Genomic DNA, 21,368 nt, shown 5'->3' with positions numbered 1-21,368 from the left:
TAGATAGCATATTAAAAAGCAGAAACGTTACTTTGCCAAAAAAGATCCGTCTAGTCAAAGCTATGGTTTTTCCAGTAGTCGTGTATGGATGTGAGAGTTGGACTAAAGAGAAAGCTGAGCACCAAAGAATTGATGCTTTTGAACTGTGGTGTTGGAAAAGTGAAAACTGCACAGTCGTGTCCGACTCTGTGATCTCATGGACTATAGCCTGCCCCGCTCCTCTGTTCAAGGAATTTTCCAGGCCAAAGTACTGGAGTGAGTTGCCATTTCCTTCTCCAGGAGATCTTCCCAGTCTGGGAATAAAACCCAGGTCTCCTGCATTGCAGGCAGATTCTTTAACAACTGAGCCACTAGAGAAAACCTAGTGCTTGGACTACAAGATCCAACCAGTCCATCCTGAGGGCAATCAGTCCTGAATATTCACTGGAAGGACTGATGCTGAAGCTAAAGCTCCAACACTTTGGCCACACGATGGGAAGAACTGACTCACTGGAAAAGACCCTGAAGCTTGGAAAGATTGGAGGCGGGAGGAGAAGGGGATGACAGAGGATGAGCTGGTTGGATGGCATCACCGACTCAACAGACATGAGTTTGAGCAAGCTCTGGAAGCGTGCTGCAGTCCATAGGGGTCGCAAAGAGTCAGACACGACTCAGCGACTGAACTGCCTGATAGATAGCACATCTTTATCCAGTCCTCTGTCAATGGACATTTAGTTTAGATTGCTTTTGTATCTTGGCTACTGCAATGAACATCAGGGTGCAAGCATCCTTTCAAATTATGATTTTCTCTGGATATATGCCTATGAATGCGATTGCTGAGTCATATGGTAGCTCTATTTTTGGCTTTTTAAGAAACTTCTAAACTGTTCTCTATAGTGGCTGTACCAATTTACATTCCCACCCACAGTGTAGGATGATTGTCTTTTCTCCACACTCTCTCTGCATTTATTGTTTGTAGATACCTTCCTATTTTAATTCCTAATTGTTTACTAGTGGTAAATAAAAATAGAAGGGATTTTTAAAAACCGATCTGGATCATGATCCCCACATAGATAAACAGTGGCTGTGGGCAGGGACTGGCTGGAGGCCAGACCAGACAGAGTAAATTAAGTTGGGCATTCCTGCCCAAAGGACACTAAAGGATATTCGTGAACCTAGGGTATGTGGCTCAGATGAGCCCCATTCCCCAGGACAGGTGGAATTCAAGGTTTCCACCGCCCCATTCCCTAAATGCTCAGAGCTGCGGCTCCCCTTCCTCGTCGTTCATGGGGCTCCCTCTAGAGGCCGGCGTGTGCTCCTGACACAATGGCCAGCAGGGGCCAACTGCTCGTGATGTTCCATCCCTCTCAAGAAGAGGGTGGGAGGAGGAGATTTAGTGTGGTCCTTGCTCACCCCTGCAAGACATCATTCTGTTCCCTGTGGGAGCATGGAATTCCCCCAGTGTTGGCCAGGTGGGTGAGCCCAGAATAAGAGAGCTGTGTGCTTGGGGAATCCACAGGGAGTGAAAACCCCAATTACTGTGAACTGACGGATTCCACACCGTGGGGAGTGAAGCTTCACGTGGCCATGGATGGTGGGCACTGGCAATGTGGACCTCCTGGGTCTGGATGGCCTTTGGAGCCACAAATTCAGGTCATGAGCTGGAAGTCTTCATAGGAAATGAGGTGATGAAGGAAGCCGCAAATGTAAGCGGGACACCCTCAGGGGGTCGGAACAGGTCTACGAGGCCTGGATTGAAGGGTTCCCATTCTGTGCTGCTTATGTTATTATCTGGTTTTCTAGCGGTCATAAACTCTTTGGGTGGCCTTGTGACCTTGGGTGGAGAAGACACCTCCTCCTTGGTCCTCAGCAATCCGGAAGTCATTGCCAGGTGGGTCAGTTTCCTGGGCCAGGTATCAGGGCAGAGCCACTGCCCGCGAGCTGCAGAGCAGGAGTGGAAGCAAAGAAGCAAAAGTCAGAATCAAAGAAACCCTCAGTTAAAAGAAACCAGTCAGAATGACAGTCTGGGTCGTAACCAAAAGGATGGAAGTGGAGAGAAACAGGTAAGAAAGGCCTCAGATGAAATGTAGCAAAGGTAGGACCTGAGTCTATTAAAAAGTAGAGATTTTCTTAACCAATTATCTGCCACAGACCGCCTTTGGCAGTCTTATGAAACCTATGGACTCTTCTCAGAAAAATGTTCTTAAACACATAAGGTAAAGTACCTAGGGTCTCAGGGGAAACATTATATACGAACATGATTATTACCAAAATACATTTTTAAAACCAAATTTGTGCATTATAATACATGTACTCCTTTATCAATATATTAAATAACAGGCTCTGTCAATAAATCTAATAACCAATATACTTTCAATACAGGAGTGATTGCAGTTTGTATTTTAAAGTAGAGTTTGTGTAATGTGATATGAAAATAATAATATACTTTTAATACAGGAATGATTGCAATTTGTATTTTAAAGTAGAGTTTGTGTAACGTGATATGAAAATAATAAATCTAATAACCAGTATACTTTCAATACAGGAATGATTGCAATTTGTATTTTAAAGTAGAGTTTGGGTAATGTGATATGAAAATATGCATAATTTCAATTGCTGACAGAGTTATAAGTACTACCAATATTACTAAAATTTATTACTTCTACTTACAGTGAAAGGAAGCAGTCACTTTCAGGTACACATCAGTGAGAATAAACATGTACCTTTTCTCTGTCCAAGTTCACAGACGCTGCAAATTCTGTCCCCAGACTCCACTCCAGAACGCTGTTCTAGAGTTATTTTCACGAGGAACCCAAAGTCCTAGAGACCATTTCTTTTCCTTAGAGCCTTCCTGGGAAAAGTGGAGCTAGGATTTCTCTAGATTTGCCTAGTAGAAAGTTTTAGTTCAGTTGACTTATTTCAGAACTGGGAGGCAAAATCCTTCATTTCCTTCACCTCAGTGTTTTTCAAACATTTTGGCCTACAGCCCGTAATAAGAAATGCATTTTGCAATGAGACCCAACGCGCATACACACAACGGCAACTAAAATTTCACAAAACAATACCTGACTATGCACAGTATATGTGTAGTACTTAGTTGGCTAAGGTTGCCATAGCAAAATATGACAGACCGCAGAGTTTAAACGGCAGGAATTTCTTTCCTTTCCATTCTGAAGGCTGCAAGTCCAAGGCCAAAGTGTCAGCAGGTCTCTCCTGAGGGTTCCTGCTTGGCTTACAGATGGGTACCATCTCACTGTGCGAGCATATCCTTGGTGCCTCTGTCCTAACCCCTTTATTATAAAAACGCAAATCAGTTTGAACGGGGAGCTATCCTAATGGCCTTGTTTTAACTTAATCTCTTCTTTAAAGGCCCTACTTTCAAATATAGTCACATTCTAAGGTACTGAGAGTTTTAGGATTTCAGAGTATGAATTTGGAAAAGGGAAGACACAATTCAGCTCATGACATATAGTAAAAACATACCAATATTTATATAAAATGTTATTTACTAATAATTAAATATAATAAGCAAATTCTCCCCCTAAAAACAAATTAAGAAAGATGTTATGTATATCACGGTGGATGTGCTTGCTTGTTGATAAGTTCAGTACAGCCTTAAACGCTTCGGACGATCTGACATGCACAGCTGATGCGCTGTCAAGGTCTATCTTCTGATTTTTATCAGGTCAGGTTGAAAGTCGTCATTCATGCTAATAGGTTCCCAAGAACAGTGATTATGATGATAATCTGTTCTTTTGCACTGGATAATTGAATTTTTTTCATCTTAATGTCTTAGCATCCTTCGGTGTAAACTAATTCAATTATCAGCAAATGGATAGTTTATCTAAATAGTTTGCATTAACATTTCAGATTTTTCTTTTGGAAAGTAAGGAACAGAAGTTCGAGACATATGACGTGAGATGTAACAATTTCTCTAACTGTTTGTTCACACTATCTTCTTTGTAACATTTTCTTACTATTGTAGCCAGGGCAATCCCCCCCCTTTTTTTTTTTTAACTTGTAACAAGTTTTAAAAACTTGGCACCTTAAACAAATCCTGAATTTGTTGAAATCATGTTTCTCTGTGGTTTCAAATTTAGTTTAAAAGAATGGAAAAATTAAATATTCCAATTTTGTTGCCCAAATATCATCTTTTGAAAAAACTTGGCTTCGTTTTTAAGTTTTATTTATTTATTTTTGGTGGTGCTGGGTGTTTGTTGCTGTGCAAGGGCTTTCTTTAGTCGCCATGCGCAGGGTTCTCATTTCAGTGGCTCCTTTTGTTTCAGAGAACAGCCTCTGGGAGCACCGGCTCTTCAGTTTCAGCTCACAGGCTTCAGAGCCTGGACACAGTGGTTGTGGCACACGGGTTCATCGCTCTGTGACGTGAGGAACATTCCCAGGCCAGGGAGCGAGCCAACGTCCCCTGCCATCAGCGGGTGGATTTCCACCCACTGCACAAGCAGGAAGTCGCCAACTGTCATCTTTATAGTATTTGTCTAAACAGACTGATTTTCAACTAGAAAATGTGCTTTGCTCTCCAGCACTCATAGCCAATGCTTAGAACTGTTTCTAACAATGACTTGACTGAGATATAATGAGTGGGTCTGATTTGCCCCAGCTTCTTACGAGAATGTGTCTTAAATTTGGCTGCTCAGCAACCTTACTTTAATAAAATTAACAACGCCACGTCATTAGTCAGTACATCCAGGAATTTGGCAAAATCCCATTGGATACCAGAATTTTATGATGCATAAAATAGTGATTCTGATCAGCATTGGTATTAGCAGCATGCTGCTGCTGCTAAGTCACTTCAGTCGTGTCCGACTCTGTGCAACCCCATAGACAGCAGCCCACCAGGCTCCCCCATCCCTGGGATTCTCCAGGCAAGAACACTGGAGTGGGTTGCCATTTCCTTCTCCAATGCATGAAAGTGAAAAGTGAAAGTGACATCGCTCAGTCCTGTCTGACTCTTAGCGATAGATATTAGTTATCTACGCTTTGTTCTTTGATGATATTTGCCACGCCATAGCTTCTCATTCTTTTCTTAAATCTTTATTTTATATTGGAGTATAGTTGATTAACAAGATTGTATTAGTTCCAAGTTTACCTAACTTCTCATTCTTTTATTACATTTTAAATTTAATGTGTATTATTCAACATTGTACTTTTCCAATTCTATAAATTTCCATTTGTACTTAAGGTTAATTTTCTACCTTTTTACTGTGTTTATTGATTTTATCTTAGGGCAAATATAAGAGATAAAGTGCAAGATGCATGGTTAGAGCAACAATAAAGATAAAATCATAAAGGAGAATGTTTGAGTTGGCTTTGAAGAAAGGATTAGGCGGCCCATAGGGTGGTTTCTAATATACTCCCTATCATAAGCATCTAGTATTTTTTTATTCTTAAATTTTTATTTTATCTTGGAGTATAATTGATTCCAATCAGTCCATTCTAAAGGAGATCAGTCCTGGGTGTTCATTGGAAGGACTGATGCTAAAGCTGAAACTCCAATACTTTGGCCACCTGATGCCAAAGTGTTGACTCATCAGAAAAGACTCTGATGCTGGGAGGGATTAGGGGCAGGAGGAGAAGGGGACGACAGAGGATGAGATGGCTGGATGGCATCAATGACTCAGTGGACATGTGTTTGGGTGGACTCTGGGAGTTGATGATGGACAGGGAGGCCTGGCGTCCTGCGATTCATGGGGTCGCAAACAGTCGGACATGACTGAGGGACTGAACTGAACTGAACCAATAGTTGATTTACAATGTTGTGAGGTTAACTGTAGATAGTACTAACTAACAAGCACCATAAGAAGAGGTCTGTTTTGTTCACTGCTATATCCCCAGCACTTGCAGTAAGGCCTGGCTCACACTAGGTACTCAATATGTGATAAATATACAAATAAATACTCCATACAACAGCTTTGCCACACATATCAGATACTAACTTGAAAGAGTTGTACAAATTACACCCTCATTGTTCTCATCGAGTTGGACAGAAAATTCTATATGTATTCTTTTAAATGTTTATCAGTGGCACGGATGAGATAAAACAGTTCACTGTCTCTTAAAGATATCTTTAAATTTATTACTTTGTTTCAGTTCAGTTCAGTTGCTCAGTCACATCCGACTCTTTGCGACGCCATGAATTGCAGCACGCCAGGCCTCCCTGTGGAGAAGGCAATGGCACCCCACTCCAGTACTCTTGCCTGGAAAATCCCATGGACGGAGGAGGCTGGTGGGCCGCAGTCCATGGGGTCTCTAAGAGTTGGACACGACTGAGAGACTTCACTTTCATTCTCTGGGGTCTCTAAGAGTTGGACACGACTGAGAGAATTCACTTTCATTCTCACTTTCATGCATTGGAGAAGGAAACGGCAACCTACTCTAGTATTCTTGCCTGGAGAATCCCAGGGACAGGGGAGTCTGGTGGGCTGCTGTCTATGGGGTCACACAGAGTCGGACACGACTGAAGCAACTTAGCAGCAGCAACAGGCCTCCCTGTCCATCACCAACTCCCGGAGTTCACCCAAACTCATGTCCATCGAGTCAGTGATGCCATCCAGCCATCTCATCCTCTGTAGTCCCCTTCTCCTCCTGCCCCCAATCCCTCCCAGCATTAGAGTCTTTTCCAATGAGTCAACTCTTCACATGAGGTGGCCAAAGTACTGGAGCTTCAGCTTCAGTTTCATCACTCCTTCCAAAGAACACCCAGGACTGATTTCCTTTAGAATGGACTGGTTGGATCTCCTTGCAGTCCAAGGGACTCTCAAGAGTCTTCTCCAACACTACAGTTCAAAAGCATCAATTCTTTGGTGCTCAGCTTTCTTCACAGACCAACTCTCACATCCATACATGACTACTGGAAAAACCATAGCCTTGACTAGACAGATCTTTGTTGGCAAAGTAATGTCTCAGCTTTTGAATATGCTATCTACGTTGGTCATAACTTTCCTTCCAAGGAGTAAGCGTCTTTCAATTTTGTGGCTGCAATCAGCATCTGCAGTGATTTTGAAGCCCAGAAAAATAAAGTCTGACAATGTTCCCACTGTTTCCCCATCTATTTCCCATGAAGTGATGGGACCGGATGCCATGATCTTCGTTTTCTGAATGTTGAGATTTAAGCCAACTTTTTCACTCTCCTCTTTCACTTTCAGCAAGAGGCTTTTTAGTTCCTCTTCACTTTCTGCCATAAGGGCGGTATTATCTGCATATCTGAGGTTATTGATATTTCTCCTGGCAATCTTGCTTCTAGCTTCTGCTTCTTCCAGCCCAGCATTTCTCATGATGTACTCTGCATAGAATTTAATGAGCAGGGTGACAATATACAGCCTTGATGTACTCTTTTTCCTCTTTGGAACCAGTCTGTTGTCCCATGTCCAGTTCTAACTGTTGCTTCCTGACCTGCATATAGGTTTTTCAAGAGGCAGGTCAGGTGGTCTGGTATTTCCATCTCTTCCAGAATTTTCCACAGTTTATTGTGATCCACACAGTCAAAGGCTTTGGCATAGTCAATAAAGCAGAAATATATGTTTTTCTGGAATTCTCTTGCTTTTTCCATGATCCAGTGGATGTTGGCAATTTGATCTCTGGTTCCTCTGCCTTTTCTAAAACCAGCTTGAGCATCAGGAAGTTCATGGTTCACGTATTGCTGAAGCCTGGCTTGGAGAATTTTGAGCATTACTTTACTAGCATGTGAGATGAGTGCAATTGTGCGGTAGTTTGAGCATTCTTTGGCATTGCCTTTCTTCGGGACTGGAATGAAAACTGACCTTTTCCAGTCCTGTGGCCACTGCTGAGTTTTCCAAATGTGCTGGCATATTGAGTGCAGCACTTTCACAGCATCATCTTTCAGGATTTGAAACAGCCCAACTGGAATTCCATCACCTCCACTCGCTTTGTTCATAAAAGGTCAAATGTCTTATATCCATGCATGATGGGAGAGTAGTTCTTTATATTCTCTCTTCTTTGCCACAGAATATGTTTAAATGTGACATTTAAAGGGTATTTTCACTAATATTTATATAACTGATAAGAAATTGGGATCGTAATTTTATTTTATTTTTCTTTCTTTTAATGTATTGATATTTAAAGGGCTTATCCATATGTTCAACAGGAGTTAATTATTTATATGCTGTGGTAGAAGTCAAGATTCATTTTTCTTTCCATACAAACATTCAATTGTTCCAGCAATTGTTATTGAAAAGATTATTATTGGGTTGGCCAAAGGTTCATTCATTTCTTTTTCCTGTAAGATGATTCTAGCACCACTTAGTTGTCTTTGACTTCATTTGAAACTATTGTGACAGCTGTCATATCAGCATGCAATTTTTTTTAAGTTATCAAAATTGGTGAACTTTTGTGTCACCATTTTAACATTGAAAATAGAAGAAACAAGCAACATTTGCAGCACACTATGCTTTATTATTTCAAGAAAGGTAAAAGCACAACTGAAATGTAAAAAAAAACTTTTTTGCAGTGTATGGAGAAGGTGCTATGAATAATTAAACACATCAACAGTGGTTTGTGAAGTTTTGTGTTGTAGATTTCTCAGTGGACAATGCTCCATGGTGGGATAAGCCAGTTGAAGTTGATGGCGATAAAACTGAGACATTAATTGAAACAATCAGTGTTACCATGAGGGAGACAGTTGACATACTCAAAATATCGGCGGCAAGCATTGGAAGTCATTTGTGCCAGCTCGGTTATGCTAATTGCTTTGATGTGTGTATTCCACAGAAGTTAAGTGAAAAAAACCTTCTTGATTGTATTCCTGCCAATGATTCTCTGCTGCTGCTGCTGCTGCTAAGTCGCTTCAGTCGTGTCCGACTCCGTGCGACCCCATAGATGGCAGCCTACCAGGCTCCCCCGTCCCTGGGATTCTCCAGGCAAGAACACTGGAGTGGGTTGCCATTTCCTTCTCCAATGCGTGAGAGTGAAAAGTGAAAGTGAAGTCACTCGGTCACGTCTGACTCCTAGCAACCCCATGGACTGCAGCCTACCAGGCTCCTCCATCCATGGGACTTTCCAGGCAAGAGTACTGGAGTGGGTTGCCATTGCCTTCTCAAGTGATTCTCTACTTAAATGTAAAAATTCCACTTTAAAAGCAAATTGTGAAGGGTGATTAAAAGTGGATATTGCACAATACTGTGGAATGGAAGAGATTGTGCAGCCAGTGAAATGAACTGCCGCTGCTGCTAAATCACTTCAGTCGTGTCCAACTCTGTGTGACCCCATTGACAGCAGCCCACCAGACTCCCCTATCCCTGGGATTCTCCAGGCAAGAACACTGGAGTGGGCTGCCATTTCCTTCTCCAATGCATGAAAGTGAAAAGTGAAAGGGAAGTCACTCAGTCGTGTCCGACTCTTAGCGACCCCATGGACTGCAGCCTTCCAGGCTCCTCCATCCATGGGATTTTCCAGGCAAGAGTACTGGAGTGGGGTGCCATTGCCTTCTCCATGAAATGAACTACCACCAACCATACCAAAGGTCAGTCTTTATCCAGAAAAAGTGATGTTATGTATATGGTAGGATTGGAAGAGAGTCCTTTATTATGAGTTTCTTCCATAAAAACCAAATAATTTGTTCCAGCACCACTCCCAATTAGAGCAATTGAAGGCAGCACTCTACTACAAGCGTCCAGAATTAGTCAACAAAAAATGCATAATTTTCCGTCAGGATCCTGCGAGATCGTATGTTTCTTTGATGACCATGCAAAAGCTGTTACAGTGTGGCTGGGAAGATCTGATTCATTCATCATACTCGCCAGACGTTGCACCTTTGGATGTCCAGTTATTTTTGGTCTTTACAAAATTCTCTACATGGAAAACATTTCAATTCCCTGGAAGACTATAAAAGGCACTTGGAACAATGCTTTGCTCAAAAGATAAAAAGTTGGGGGAAGAGGGAATTATGAGATTGCCTGAAGAATGGCATAAGGTAGTGGAACAAAATGGAAAATATGTTGTTTAATAAAGTTGTTGGTGAAAATGAAAAATGTGTCTTTTAGTTTTACTTAAAAAACCAAAGGAACTTTTTGGCCAACCAAATACATCCCCATTGAATAATCTTTGCACCATTCTGAAATGCAATTAATCATATACTGCTGCTGCTAAGTCACTTCAGTCGTGTCTGGCTCTGCGTGACCCCATAGATGGCAGCCTACCAGGCTCCGCCATCCTTGGGATTCTCCAGGCTAGGGGCAGTTATTTCTAGACTCTATTCTGTTCCACAAATGGCACATTTAAACTTGCATACTTGATCCATTGATAGTCATGTCCGACTCTTTGTGACTCCATGGACTGTAGCCTGCCAGTCTCCTCTGTCCATGGAATTTTCCAGGCAAGAATTCTGGAGTGAGTTGCCATTTCCTACTCCAGGGAATCTTCCTGACCCAAGGACTGAACCCTCATCTCCTGCGTCTCCTGCATTGGTAGGCAGATTCTTTATTACTGCACCACCTGGGAAGCCCCCACATCTATCCTTACTGAAATAAAATACCATATGGTACTGATTGGGCTTCCCTGGTGGCTCAGTGGTGAAGAATCTGCCTGCAATGCAGGAAACCAGGCTTCGATCCCTGAGTCGGAAAGATCCCCTGGAGAAGGGAATGGCAACCTACTGCAGTATTCTTGCCTAGAGAATCTCAAGGACAGGAGAGTCTGGCAGGCTACAGTCCATAGGGTTGCACAGTCAGGCACAACTGAAGTGCCTAAGCAGCAGCAGCAGCATGGGCCTGGTTATGGTAGCTTTATAGTAAGGTCTTGAAAGGCATCGTATCAGGTAGTATATGTCCTAGGGATCAAGGACATGGACTTCTCTAGATTCTGCAGAAGAGAAAGCAGCCTGACTGGTACCTCCTGGATCACCTGCAGAACAATGAGATAGTCAATGTGGGGTTTTGTTTTAACAGCAGTAGAAAACTAGATGCATGCTAGAGAGCACGCAAACCAAAGGAAGAGCGGAAGGCGTGGATGGGGCGGGGCTGGGGGTGGGAGCAGGAGCCCAGGCAGCCCCTGCTTTCTGCGTACCAGAACCCTGAGGGGTTGCCATGGGTGACTGGGCTCCATGCAAGTCTCCAGTTCTTGAGAAAGGATTCACTCTTCCAGTGTGGCCCACACTCCTCCTTGTGGTCAGGGGCCAGGGCCAAGTGATGGTCAGAATTACACTCAAGGGTTGCAAAGATGAGTAGTTTCTAACAGGGAGGAATATGGATCGGTCTGAAACCCCAGTTGCTCACTGCAACATTCAATCATGGCTCTTGGCTGGGATTTCCAAGTCCACACAGGCCTGGGAGTGAAAGCGTTGCTACAGCAATGGTCGTGAATTGTCAGTTCTCATAGCCTGGCTTCACCTCTCTGTAGGGCAGGTCTTGTCCGTATGTAGCGGTTCCTACGGGTGGCGATGGACCTGTTTCCTTGGGCTCTGCACACCCAGCCTCTGTGGGACCCCTGCGGCTCAGTCTGCTGGTGCAGCGAGTGGGAGACTCTCCCTGTCTGCTCTGCGGGACATGTGCCGTCCTCCCCTCTGGCCGCTAGGATAATCTCTCTTGTCCCTGTCACACCACAGGCAGTGACCGAGGCTCTGATGAGGGCACACTCGGCTCTGATCTGGCAGCCATTCTTGGGAAGGGGGCCCAGGCCACTGCTCCAGGACACGATGCTCCCGTGTAGCAGTTCCTTGATATCTCAACTTCCCACAAAGTCAAAGAACTCTCTACCTTTTGTGTTTATCCTATCCTTTGAGTAAGGTCTGGACTTCCCTGGTGGCTCAGACAGTAGAGCGTCTGCCTACAATGCAGGAGACCCAGGTTCAATCCCTGGGTTGGGAAGATCTCCTGGAGAAGGAAATGGCAACTCACCCCAGTATTCTTGACTGGAAAATCCCACGGACAGAGGAGCCTGGTGGGCTACAGTCCATGGGGTCGCAAAGAGTCGGACATGACTGAGCGACTTCACTTTCACTTTGGGTAAGGTCTATGCAAATACTACTGGTTGCCTACCCAATAGCAAATTTTTCCTCCTTTCTCAAAAATAATATCTTCACAAATGAACTTGTTTACAAAACAGAAGCAGACCCACAGACTTCAAGTATGAATTTATGGTTACCCGGGGCTGGGGGTAGGGTCAGGGGAAGGGATTGTTAGGGAGTTTAGAATCAACATGTACACACTGCTGTATTTAAAAGGGACAACCAACAGAGACCCACTGTACAGCGCAGAGGCTCTGCTCCACGTTATATAGCAGCCTCGATGGCAGGAGAGTCTAGAGGAGAACTGACACATGTATACATACGGCTGAGGCCCTTTGCTGTGCACCTGAACCTATCACAACATTGTTGATTGGCTATTCTTGCATGTTCACTTGCGCAGTCGTATCTGACTCTTTGCAACCCTATGGACTGTAGCCTGCCAGGCCATTCTGTCCATGGAATTTTCCAGGCAAGCATACTGGAGTGGGTTGCCATTTCTTCCTCCAGGGAGTCTTCCCGTCCCAGGGATTAAACCTGCGTCTCCTGCACTGGCAAGTGGATTTTTTTTTTTTTTTTTTTTTTACCATGGAACCATCCAGGAAGCCCCAATCGGTCCTTATTATTTATCTCTTTTATATATAGTACCTAGATACCTTTAGAATGAGAGGTAGGGACTTTCAGCTGCCCAGCCTTCAAGGAAGAAAAGACAGCTGGAGATTGAGTTCAGCCACATAGCCAATAACTTAATTCATCACGCCTAAAGTGAAATTTCAGTAGAGACTCTGTAAGTTCAAAGGAATTTCTGGAATGGTGAAAACACTGATGTGCTGGGAGCATGATGCACCCAGTTCTCTGAGGAGATGGCATGGAAGTTCTATGCTCCCTCTCAGACCTCACCCTATGCGTACCCTTTATAATAAAACTGTAATAGTAAGTATAGTGCTTCTGTGAGTTCTGTGAGTCATTCAAGTGAACTACTGAACAAATTCATGGCTGCAGCCAGTGAGCCAGAAGGATAGGTGGCCTGGGGAGCCCCTGAGACTTGTGGCTGACACCTGAAGTGAAGGCAACCCTGTGGAGAACTCTGTTCTCAATCTTTGGGCCTGTGCTAACTCTGGGTGGTTAGTATCAGGACTGCACTACAGTCCACTCAGCATTAGACCATTTGGAGTAGAAGCAAACTACATGGTTGGAGCTGGTGCTGCCGACTTGGGTGATGAGGCAGTAGGTGAGATTGGGCAGAGCAGAAGATAGTAATCCCATTCTAGAGAGAATTGAGAAGGTTGGTTAATTGCATCCCTTCTAGTTTGGACAGAACTTTCCTTCCAGACAGCCTGTAGTAAGAACAGCTGCCCTAGGATCAAATGCCATCCTATCTGGGTGTATTAGTTAGCTATTGCTACATAACAAATCACTACAAACTTAGCACTAAGAACAACACACACTGATTATCTCACAGTTTCTGTATGTCAGGAGTCCAGGCATGCTTTACGTCAGTCCTCTGATCAGGCCTCACAGGCTACAATTAAGGTATCATATGGACTAGGTTCTTATCTGGAAGTTCAATGAAGAAAGAAACAGTTTCCAAGTTCACTCAGGTTGTTGGCAGAACTAATTTCCTTGATGTGTAGGACTGAGGGTCCAGCTTCTTGCAGGTGTTTGGGTGGAAGCCACCCTCAACCGCTAGAGATTGCTGGCAGTCCCTACAGGCCACCCACAGTTCCTTGCCATGTGAGCTGCATAGCTGCCTCCTCAGGCCAGATATGAGAACCCCGAGACTGTCTTGCTTGAACATCAGGGAGTTCACGGTTCACGTATTGCTGAAGCCTGGCTTGGAGAATGTTGAGCATTACTTTACTAGCATGTGAGTTGAGTGCAATTGTGCGGTAGTTTGAGCATTCTTTGGCATTGCCTTTCTTTGGGATTGGAATGAAAACTGACCTTTTCCAGTCCTGTGGCCACTGCTGAGTTTTCCAAATGTGCTGGCATATTGAGTGCAGCACTTTCACAGCATCATCTTTCAGGATTTGAAATAGCTCCACTGGAATTCCATCACCTCCACTAGCTTTGTTCGTAGTGATGCTTTCTAAGGCCTACTTGACTTCACATTCCAAGATGTCTGGCTCTGGATAAGTGATCACATCATCATGATTATCTGGGTCGTGAAGATCTTTTTTGTACAGTTCTTCCGTGTATTCTTGCCACCTCTTCTTAATATCTTCTGCTTCTGTTAGGTCCAGACCATTTCTGTCCTTTATCGAGCCCATCTTTGCATGAAATGTTCCCATGGTAGCTCTAATTTTCTTGAAGAGATCACTAGTCTTTCCCATTCTGTTGTTTTCCTCTATTTCTTTGCATTGATCACTGAAGAAGGCTTTCTTATCTCTTCTTGCTGTTCTTTGGAAATCTGCATTCAGATGCTTATATCTTTCCTTTTCTCCTTTGCTTTTCGCCTCTCTTCTTCTCACAGCTATTTGTAAGGCCTCCTCAGACAGCCATTTTGCTTTTTTGCATTTCTCTTCCAAGGGGATGGTCTTGATCCCTGTCTCCTGTACGATGTCACGAACATCCATCCATAGTTCATCAGGCACTCTGTCTATCAGATCTAGGCCCTTAAATCTATTTCTCACTTCCACTGTATAATCATAAAGGATTTGATTTAGGTCATACCTGAATGGTCTAGCAGTTTTCCCTATTTTCTTGAATTTGAGTCTGAATTTGGTAATAAGGAGTTCACGATCTGAGCCACAGTCAGCTCCTGTCTTGTTTTTGTTGACTGTATAGAGCTTCTCCATCTTTGGCTGCAAAGAATATAATCAATGTGATTTCGGTGTTGACCATCTGGTGATATCCATGTGTAGAGTCGTCTCCTGTGTTGTTGGAAGAGGGTGTTTGCTATGACCAGTGCATTTTCTTGGCAAAATGCTATTAGTCTTTGCCCTGCTTCATTCTGCATTCCAAGGCCAAATTTGCCTGTTACTCCAGGTGTTTCTTGACTTCCTACTTTTGCATTCCAGTCCCCTATAATGAAAAGGACATCTTTTTTGGGTGTTAGTTCTAAAAGGTCTTGTAGGTCTTCATAAAACCGTTCAACTTCAGTTTCTTCAGCATTACTGGTTGGGGCATAGACTTGGATAACTGTGATATTGAATGGTTTGCCTTGGAAATGAACAGAGATCATTCTGTCGTTTTTGAGATTGCATCCAAGTACTGCATTTCAGACTCTTTTGTTGACCATGATGGCTACTTCATTTTTTCTGAGGGATTCCTGCCCGCAGTAGTAGATGTAATGGTCATCTGAGTTAAATTCACCCATTCCAGTCCATTTTAGTTCGCTGATTCCTAGAATGTCGACGTTCACCCTTGCCATCTCTTGTCTGACCACTTCCAATTTGCCTTGATTCATGGACCTGACATTCCAGGTTCCTATGAAATATTGCTCTTTACAGGATCAGATCTTGCTTCCATCACCAGTCACATCCACAGCTGGGTATTGTTTTTGCTTTGGCTCCATCCCTTCATTCTTTCTGGAGTTATTTCTCCGCTGATCTCCAGTAGCATATTGGGCACCTACTGACCTGGGGAGTTCCTCTTTTGGTATCCTATCATTTTGCCTTTTCATACTGTTCATGGGGTTCTCAAGGCAAGAATACTGAAGTGGTTTGCCATTCCTCTCTCCGGTGGACCACATTCTGAAGCCAGGCTTCAGCAATACGTGAACCATGAACTCCCTGATGTTCAAGCTGGTTTTAGAAAAGGCAGAGGAACCAGAGATCAAATTGCCAACATCCACTGGATCATGGAAAAAGCAAGAGAGTTCCAGAAAAACATCTATTTCTGCTTTATTGACTATGCCAAAGCCTCTGACTGTGTGGATCACAATAAACTGTGGAAAATTCTGAAAGAGATGGGAATACCAGATCACCTAACCTGCCTCTTGAGAAATCTGTATGCAGGTCAGGAAGCAACAGTTAGAACTGGACATGGAACAACAGACTGGTTCCAAAGAGGAAAAGGAGTACGTCAAGGCTGTATACTGTCACCCTGCTTATTTAACTTCTATGCAGAGTACATCATGAGAAACTCTGGACTGGAAGAAACACAAGCTGGAATCAAGATTGCCGGGAGAAATATCAATAACCTCAGATATGCAGATGACACCACCTTTATGGCAGAAAGTGAAGAGGAGCTAAAAAGCCTCTTGATGAAAGTGAAAGAGGAGAGTGAAAAAGTTGGCTTAAAGCTCAACATTCAGAAAACAAAGATCATGGCATCCGGTCCCATCACTTCATGGGAAATAGTTGGGGAAACAGTGGAAACAGTGTCAGACTTTATTTTGGGGGGCTCCAAAATCACTGCAGATGGTGACTGCAGCCATGAAATTAAAAGATGCTTACTCCTTGGAAGAAACGTTATGACCAACCTAGATAGTATATTGAAAAGCAGAGACATTGCTTTGCCAACTAAGGTCCGTCTAGTCAAGCCTATGGTTTTTCCTGTGGTCATGTATGGATGTGAGAGTTGGACTGTGAAGAAGGCTGAGCGCCAAAGAATTGATGCTTTTGAACTGTGGTGTTGGAGAAGACTCTTGAGAATCCCTTGGACTGCAAGGAGACCCAACCAGTCCATTCTGAAGGAGATCACCCTGGGATTTCTTTGGCAGGAATGATGCTAAAGCTGAAGTTCCAGTACTTTGGCCACCTCATGTGAAGAGTTGACTCATTGGAAGAAACTCTGATGCTGGGAGGGATTGAGGGCAGGAGGAAAAGGGGATGACAGAGGATGAGATGGCTGGATGGCATCACGGACTCGATGGACGTGAGTCTGAGTGAACTCCGGGAGATGGTGATGGACAGGGAGGCCTGGCGTGCTGCGATTCATGGGGTCGCAGAGTCGGATACGACTGAGTGACTGAACTGCACTGAACTGAGACTGTCTTGCAGCAAGAGAAAGTTTTCTACAATGTAACGTGGTCAAGGAAGTGACCTTTGCCATATTCTATTTATTAGAAGAGTCACAGGTCCTGTCACATACAATGGAAAGAGATTGCAAAAGGACATGAGCGCTAACAGTGGGATCATTAGAGGTCGTCCTAGAGTCTGTCTGGGCTTCTCTTGTGGCTCAGCTAGTAAAGAATCTACCTGTAGTGCAGGAGACCTGGATTCCACTCCAGTTTTCTGGCCTAGAGAATTCCATAGACTGTATAGTCCATGGGGTCACAAAGAGTCGGACACGACTGAGCAACTTTCACTTCACTTTTAGAGTCCATCCACCATACTTTGGAGGAGACAGTCTGAGTTTGGTCTGGATAACAAACCAGATGAAGGTAATAAAAACAATGGTTGTGAGTAAGCTCACAGGGTTACAGTCCACGGGATCACAAAGAGTTGGATACGACTTAGTGATCAAATAACAAAAAACAAAAACAATGATACTCTCATTTTTCAGATGAGTTAACTGGAAGGAACTATACTTTATTGGCTGTTGGACCAAAGGCAGAACCTAGACTTTCAGGAACCAAAGAGTCAGTATCATCAGACCCCACAAGGTGGACTGAGAACCAACTGGGTTCAGTGGCAGAGACCACAGAGAGCTTCACTGATACCTGCAGACCAGAGGGTGCAGATCACCCACCGATATCTGACTGACTACAGAACACTTGCACTGAGAATCTTCTTTGTTACCAGAGAACCACCCAGCAGATGTGGTGCCTAATGGTGTCTCTGTTCAATCCATCCAAACTACTTTCTTCAAGAACCCAAGATACTAATAAGCCCCTGCAACTGGCAGAGGGTGCTTGAAGACCTGCAAAGTGTGGAAAGTTCAACCTGGATGTGCTACACAGAGGCTGTTTTCAGCACACCACGTTCAGTGAAGGGGAATCCTAAACCCTAGCAACTCAACCAGGGGTGAAACATCTATTTTCCTTCAAGTATCCGTTATGTGGACTAGAGACATAAACAAATAAAGCAGTAACTAATGAAAATGTGGATTGCATTCATGTACTATGGATGTGTTTGAGATTATACTTAGCAAGTATTTATCGACTCCTTCCTGCTGATGGGAGATATAAAGAGGAATAATTTATCTCTCTGCCTAATCCAGGAAGAAGACAGGGTAGATGTATTAGTGCTATAACAGAGGTACTGAAGAAATATCTAAGGAAGTATCCTGTAGTCTATGGGAAAGAGAGGAATTCAAGGAAGGTTTCTTGGAGAAGATAAATCATTTTTTTTTCCACTTAGGCACTGTGAAATGGGCAGCACTCCACTATATGCCGGCTGAAAGGCGGGGCCTACAGAAGGCAAAGCTTAAGCAAAAGCTTGGAAGCCAAGCTGTGTGGAGAACAGGTGGAAATTATGGTTGAGACAGTACTCAACCATACGTGAGAGGCAGGAGGGACTAAACCCAGCCTTTGAACTGGGTTTAGGGATTTGGAATATTAATAGATTCTAAAGTCACCAGAACATCGTGGATAGGAATAACAGAGTCAGAGGAATGCTTTAGAAAAAGAACTCTATGGAGGACAGGTTGGGGGTAGGAAGAGATCTAAGTGGAGGCAACACTAGTAAAGTCCAGACAGGAATTAAGGAAATGTTGAGCCAAGTCTATGAATGCAACAGGAAAGGAAGTACAGAAATCCATAAGCTGACTCTGGAAGATGGAAGAGTGGAAACCAACAAGAATAAAACCAAAGGCAGAAAGGATGGATGGTGATGCCACTGCCATTAACCAAACCCAGAAATCAGGAGTACAGAGGTGAGGCAAGTCAATAAAAGTGTCCAATATGTTAAGTTTCAGGGGTTTGGAAGACATATTTGTGGAACTGTAGGTGTACAAAGCATGAGAGAGGTCACCACACCAATGAAACTGAGTCATTTTTGAAAATTATATTTGAAACTCTGAGGGCGCATTAAACTAGCCAGGACGATGGCATAGCATTGAGAGAGGTCTAGAGCCTTGGAGAATGCTGTACATGTGAGAAAGGCGAGGCATAAAGGAGCTTAATAGAGACAGAAGTAGCATCAGGAAAGAGTGTGTTTCTGGAGACCAAAGGAGTTTATAGTTGATTTACAAGGTTGTCAGATTTTTTTGTTTTTTTTTTGGAGTATAGTTGAAAAAGACTAAATGTAACAGGTGAACAGCAAGATGATTCAATTACACATATACATGTATCTATTCTTCAGTATTCTTTTCCCATAGGGAAGGAGATTTTAAGGAGGAACTACTGTTGGTAAACTAGACAAGCTGAAAACTAAGCAATGACTACTGGGTGAGGTGTGAGAGTCACCGGCAGCTTAAGCGGGGCAGTTTGAGAAGCAGTGGCAGAAGCAGAATCAACTGCCTAAGGAGAAGAGGCTAAGGTAGATCACATCAGTTACTTTTAGAAGAAATTCGAGAAGGGAAGAGAGCGAGAAACGAAAGTGGCTTGAGGAAGAAGAGGGGTATTTTAGGTTCATTCCTGTAGCCACAGGCTACGCTCTTCCTAGCAAGAACATAGCTGTGCATGAAAGGAGGAAGGATGTGAGCCCTTTTTATTTAACACAAAACTCCAGACCTAAATTACCATCTGGGACGGAAGGAGGGAGACATAATCTCTATTTATCAGACTCAGATTTTGCTTCGGCAGTTTTGACTAAGTCTTGCACAGCCGTATAAACGCCATCCCTCCATTCTAAACAAAACAACAAACCACCACCACTCCCTCCGCTTCTTCGTAATCTGGAAAAACTAAGCAGGTACAACGTGTCCGAGTCCTTCGCCTCTCCGAGCCGGCTTTAAACCTGAGAGTGCTCAGCTCAGCTCTCTGGTGGGTCCGGCCCGATGAGCAGCTGCTGACGCGGAGTCCAGCGTAAACCCCACAGAGTCGCTCCAGTTTCTTGCATCTGATCCTCCCACGACGCTCAGGCTTCGCGGGCCATGGCCTCGGTGCGAACACCAAGTACAGTTAGAAAACCCCTCGGCCCTGCCTGCAGCTCCTTCGGCCCACTGTAGTCGGCCTCCATTACTCTTTTCCCGCGAGGCACCTCCCTCGAGAAAATGAAACCTGGTGCCATCAGCTGAAGCAAAAGGGTGGGACGTTTTTACTAGGCACACGGAAAAGGCAGAATCGACTCCAGACAGCAAAGGGGTGTGCAGCCCGGGCCGGGTCACCAGGACGCCCCGCCCAGGCCCGCCTTCTAGGCATCAGGGACTACATTTCCCAGAGGTCTCAGCGGCCGCGAGGGGCTGGCCGGTCCGCTCTCCGCTCACACTGCGCGGCGACTGGCTTCCTCGGGGGAGGGCGGGGCCTAATCCAGCCAATGGGTGAGGGGCTCGTTACGGCGGCGGAAGCAGCGGCGCTGGGTTGAGGGGTGGGGGGCAGAGTGCTAGCGCCTCGGCGGCGGCGGCCGGTCCCAGAGCCCGAGGACGTCGGCTCCACAGGCGGAGAGCGCACGGAAGCAAGCTCGAAGTGGCGCGGCGGCCACTTGGCGCAGCACTCAAGTAATGGCGGGACGGGCGCCCGGGAGCGAAGGGGAGGGGAGGAGACGAGGGGGCGGGGCGGCCGAGCCGGGCTGCAGCGTCCGTCCCGCTGCGCGTCCCCGGGGAAGGGCAGCGGTGCCTCGTCTCCTGCGGCGTAGATCTGGGCTCTTTCGCGAGCTGAGCATGGCAGTTAGCTCGGCGGCAAAGGCCCGGTGTCCTGCGGCAAGGAAAAGAGAGGCGTCGGGAGGGCTGGGCTGATCCGGGCGTGGGGGCGTGGCGGGCGTGGGCCTTGGCGGGGAAGCTGAGAGGCCGGGGGAGCGCGGGCGGGCGGGCGGCCCAAGGAGTTTGGCTCCTGGAGCAGTTTAAAGTGACTCTCCACATCCGGGCCCTGCGCCCGCCGCTTTCAGACCCCGACCGAGGCGGGGCCTCCTAGCTCCCCGCCCCTTTCGCCGGCAGCGCTTGTCTTCCTCTGCTATTGGCTTAGCCTCGAGGGCCTTGGGCTGCCCCGGCGAGGCTCGCGCCTGATTGGCTGGCAGTCGGCGGGAGGGTGGGGCGGGATCAGAGCTGGCAGACCGCGGTGGATTGGCCCGGGCACTGGAGTGACGCGCCCGGCGTGGGGCCAATGGGCAGACTGGGGAGGTAGGGGCAGGTTCGGGGGAAGAGGACTGGAGCGGAGCGGTGGCCGGGTGGCCCGGGTGAGCGGGGCCAGAGGAGCTGGACAGCGGCGGGCCCGAGGCGCGCTGCGGCGCGAGCCCTCCCGGCGACCTCGGAACCCAGCGCTGCCAGCGAGATGGGTCCTCCGCGGCCCTCTCAGCCTGGCGAGGTGGAATCGGGAGCGGCGGGCGGCGGGCGGCGGCTGCAGGTAAAGAGGCATACTGGTCCTGAGCTCCTCAGAATGCCTAACCCCTCTCCGGAGAAGTCTTAGAGACCCCATGTGTCTGGAGACCCG

At 45.5% G+C, this 21,368-nt stretch overlaps 1 protein-coding gene across 7 annotated transcripts in view; it reads left to right on the top strand.

The window, feature by feature from the left end:
• Nucleotides 20,259-21,368, top strand: part of SAP130 (Sin3A associated protein 130) — a 75,017-nt gene continuing 73,907 nt past the window's right edge. For 4 of the 7 annotated variants that reach the window (XM_018065915.1, XM_018065901.1, XM_018065912.1 and 1 more), the window contains exon 1: nt 20,259-20,440. Coding sequence is in view for 2 of the 7 variants with exons in the window: in XM_018065920.1 (XP_017921409.1) it covers nt 21,210-21,281 (72 nt within the window). In the remaining 5 variants the exon portion in view is untranslated. Of the gene's footprint in view, nt 20,441-20,998; nt 21,282-21,368 lie in introns of those variants that run through there. The other 3 variants (XM_018065908.1, XM_018065920.1, XM_018065918.1) reach the window with 3 other exon arrangements.

Source organism: Capra hircus, chromosome 2, assembly GCF_001704415.2.
Source record: "Capra hircus breed San Clemente chromosome 2, ASM170441v1, whole genome shotgun sequence".
NCBI lineage: Eukaryota > Metazoa > Chordata > Mammalia > Artiodactyla > Bovidae > Capra > Capra hircus.
This window is presented reverse-complemented; position numbering and strand designations above follow the sequence as displayed.